Source organism: Macaca nemestrina, chromosome 3 (genome assembly GCF_043159975.1).
Source record: "Macaca nemestrina isolate mMacNem1 chromosome 3, mMacNem.hap1, whole genome shotgun sequence".
Lineage (NCBI taxonomy): Eukaryota > Metazoa > Chordata > Mammalia > Primates > Cercopithecidae > Macaca > Macaca nemestrina.
Window position 1 is genome coordinate 29,620,050 of NC_092127.1, and position 3,461 is coordinate 29,623,510.

Genomic DNA, 3,461 nt, shown 5'->3' on the forward strand with positions numbered 1-3,461 from the left:
TCGAGGTATTTGTTAGAAAGAGACTTTCATAGCGACCTAAAAATATGCATTAAATTGGAGAATTCATCAAGTATTAGAATGAAGGGAATATGTATGTTATTTATTTATACTCTATCTTATATCTTAAAGATTTTGTGATAGCTTAGAGAAGTATATACACTTCAATATGATTATAAAAAATAAATCAGAATAACGGGTAAAAGAAGGTCAAAATATATGGGAAAATAAGTGAGAATACATCATGTATATCCACGCAGTAAAACTAGGCATACTATCTCAATACCATTTATTTATTTATTTATTTATTTATTTTTTTTTTTTTTTTTTTTTTTTTTTTTTCCTGAAGTCCTTGTCCTTTATTGGGCAAGGGGTCAGAGAAGCAGACAGACCGGTTGGAGGTAGTAGATGGGTGTGTGAGGACAAAATGCTATCAGAAAGCCAGCCAATCCACACTCCCCTGAAATGGATGCTAATGCCCTTCAAACCCCGGGCATTGGTTTCATACACAGCCTCTTCCAGGGATAAAAGAAGGGGTTCTTGTACTGCTTCTTGTTACCCTCAACCATGGAGGCAAGTTCTGAGTTCCGGTTTTCCTAGGACACTAACTCTAGTCACAAAGATCTCTGGAGTGTTCACACATGGTAGAGTGGCAGGGTGAATATTTCAAAAGGATGAGTAGAACAGGAGTCTTGCCCAAGCCCTGTTATGTCAGTGTACTGTGTGTGGCCTCCCAGCCCAACCAGAAATTGACAGAGAGGCATGCATATGTTGAAAAGATATATATATATTTAGAATTAGGCAGCTGGACTCAGTTTAGATGATCCCAATTTTGTTGGCAACATCCAAAGCGTCGTAATCAGGAGCCAGTCGAACATACGCCTTTTTCTCTCCATCAGGCCGAATCAGGGTGTTGACCTTGGCCACATCAATGTCATAGAGCTTCTTCACAGCCTGTTTAATCTGGTGCTTGTTGGCTTTAACATCCACAATGAACACAAGTGTGTTGTTGTCTTCTATCTTCTTCATGGCAGACTCAGTAGTCAGCGGAAACTTGACGATAGCATAGTGGTCAAGCTTGTTTCTCCTGGGGGCGCTCTTCCGAGGATATTTGGGCTGCCTCCGGAGTCGCAGTGTCTTGGGCCGCCGGAAGGTGGGTGACGTGCGGATCTTCTTTTTTTTGTGGCTGTGGACACCTTTCAACACTGCCTTCTTGGCCTTTAAAGCCTTCGCTTTGGCTTCGGCTTTAGGAGGGGCAGGAGCTTCCTTCTTCGCTTTCGGCGCCATCTTGTGAAAAAGGCAATACCATTTATTTAAACACATAATTAATTCAAATTTTATTGTTCAAAGTTTTAGATAAAGAAACTAATGATAAGAAAATTAAACTCAGTAAGTTTAAAAATACATGACTGAGTAGCTAAATAAATAATTAGAGAATAAAAGGATGTGTCATAATGAATTGGAAAGAAAAGAGGAAATAAAGTATTTATTAAGTACTATTTGATGCAGGAACTATTGCAGGAACGTGCACATGATTTTTATCATCTGTATATGCATTTGATTCATACTCTACATTTCTGTCCATGGCTATACGACAGTGAGGCAAGTGTAAATAATGTTTATCTTCTAAATTGTCTATAATATGCTTGTATTAGATTTCCTAAAATTATATTTAAATTCATATTATTTTCTATTCTTTATTAAATATTAAATTTGAAAAAATCATAATCACAGGCTCAAATACTCCTTTTACCTCTGAGAAATTAGAATCCCAGTGATTAAGAAGTAGAGAGTAGAAGAGTGGTTAGTAGAGGCTGAAAAGTGTAGGGAGGAGGCGGGAGAGGGAGAGGTTGGTTAAAGCACACAACATTACAGCTAAACAGGAAGAACAAGGTGTAGATCTCCATAGCACTGTGAGGTAACTACACTAAACTATAATTTGTTGTATTTTTTTAATAGCTGAAGGAGAAAATTTTGAATGTTTTCACAAAGAAATGATAAAGGTTTGAGATGATAGATGTGCTAACTACCCTGACTTGATCATTGCACATATGTGTCTCAAAATATCATGCTTTTAAATATGTACGATATTGTATGTCAAATTTAAAATATATGTTTTTTAAACATTATAAAAATGTTTAAAACAGAACCTCGGTGATTAGAATTGATATGTGCAAAGCCTATGGCTTGTTAGTGCCAAGCTTACCAAAGGTAAAATATCAGTTTCTGAATTAAACTAAGTATAAAATCAATACATTTGAATTCCTCTGGCTTTTGTAAATGAAAATATAGTGATTTCCATTTTTTTTACTTGAAATTCAAACATATAGGCAGGGACTACTGAATATCATGTTCAGCATAATTTGAATAAAAAACAGGAAGACTAGTCTAAGACTAGTCTATTCTTATAGTCTAAGAATATAAAGAAAAAATAATAGAAAAGAAGATCTAGAGTAAAAAAATTTTAGAAAAAAATTGGGACAGGTAAAGGAAATGAAAGAAAAATGAACTTAGGCCCTTGGGCCTACTTTCACATTTAAATTGGGAAAGAGACCATCAGAGTGCATGCAAGTTGGCTTGTTACTGGTAGTTTTGCATGGCTTATTATGAGCAAGATGAAGGCTATCCTTGTTTATCAAAGACAAATGCCAGTATAACTCTGAAGAGTAAATTAGAGAATTTACTCTCCATCATTTTTCCAACTAAAACTCCAATTTTACTTGTTGACACAGTTAACAAGAGAAATACTGAATATTTTAATACAGAAATAGTCAAAAATAGTCACCATAACCCAAAAGCTTCTTATTAAGCATCTAGTTATCTGCAACAAAGTAAAAGAAATGTACAAGAAAATTATTAAAGTCTTGCAAAGTTTCTGTCAAGGAGATGATAATCAGCTATACACTATAGTACCATTATAAGATAATAAAAAATTGTTTGTTTAAATTTTAGGTAAACAAGATGATGTTTTGATGTATATGCACAGTGAAATAATTACTGGAGGTAAACAATGTAACATGTATATTATCTCAAATAGTTACCTCTTTTAGTTAATAATAGTTTCCACATACAACAAAAATTTTCAACATACAATATAATAAAATATTAACTACAGACATCATGCTGTACTTTAGTTCTCTACATTCATTCATTCTACATTACTGCTACTTTGTACTCCTTGACCTGTATCTTCCCATTTCCACTCCCACCCCACCTCCACTATTCTGTTCTCTGCTTTGATTTGTCAACACTTTTTTTTTTGTTTTGCGGTATGGTGTTTTGTTTTGTTTTGTTTTGTTTCCATGTTTGGCTTATTTCACTTAACATAATGTACTCCAGATTCTTTTTTTTTTTTTTTTGATGGAGTTTGGTTCTGTTGCTCAGGCTAGAGTACAGTGGGATGATCTCGGCTTACTGCAACATCCACCTCCCGGGGTCAAGCGATTCTCCTGCCTCAGCCTCCC

The 3,461-nt window shown here is 34.9% G+C and overlaps 1 protein-coding gene across 1 annotated transcript; it reads right to left on the reverse strand.

Annotated features, from left to right (window-relative positions):
• Positions 1–764: 764 nt before the first annotated feature.
• Positions 765–1,294, reverse strand: LOC105488646 (large ribosomal subunit protein uL23). The gene has a single exon (XM_011752905.2). The coding sequence runs from the start codon at positions 1,282–1,284 to the stop codon at positions 814–816; it is 471 nt and encodes a 156-aa protein (XP_011751207.2). The 5' UTR covers positions 1,285–1,294; the 3' UTR covers positions 765–813.
• Positions 1,295–3,461: the final 2,167 nt, after the last annotated feature.

Excerpts from the sequence above, each read along its gene's own strand:
- LOC105488646 (XM_011752905.2), bottom strand. The coding sequence starts at position 1,284 with ATGGCGCCGAAAGCGAAGAAGGAAGCTCCTGCCCCTCCTAAAGCCGAA.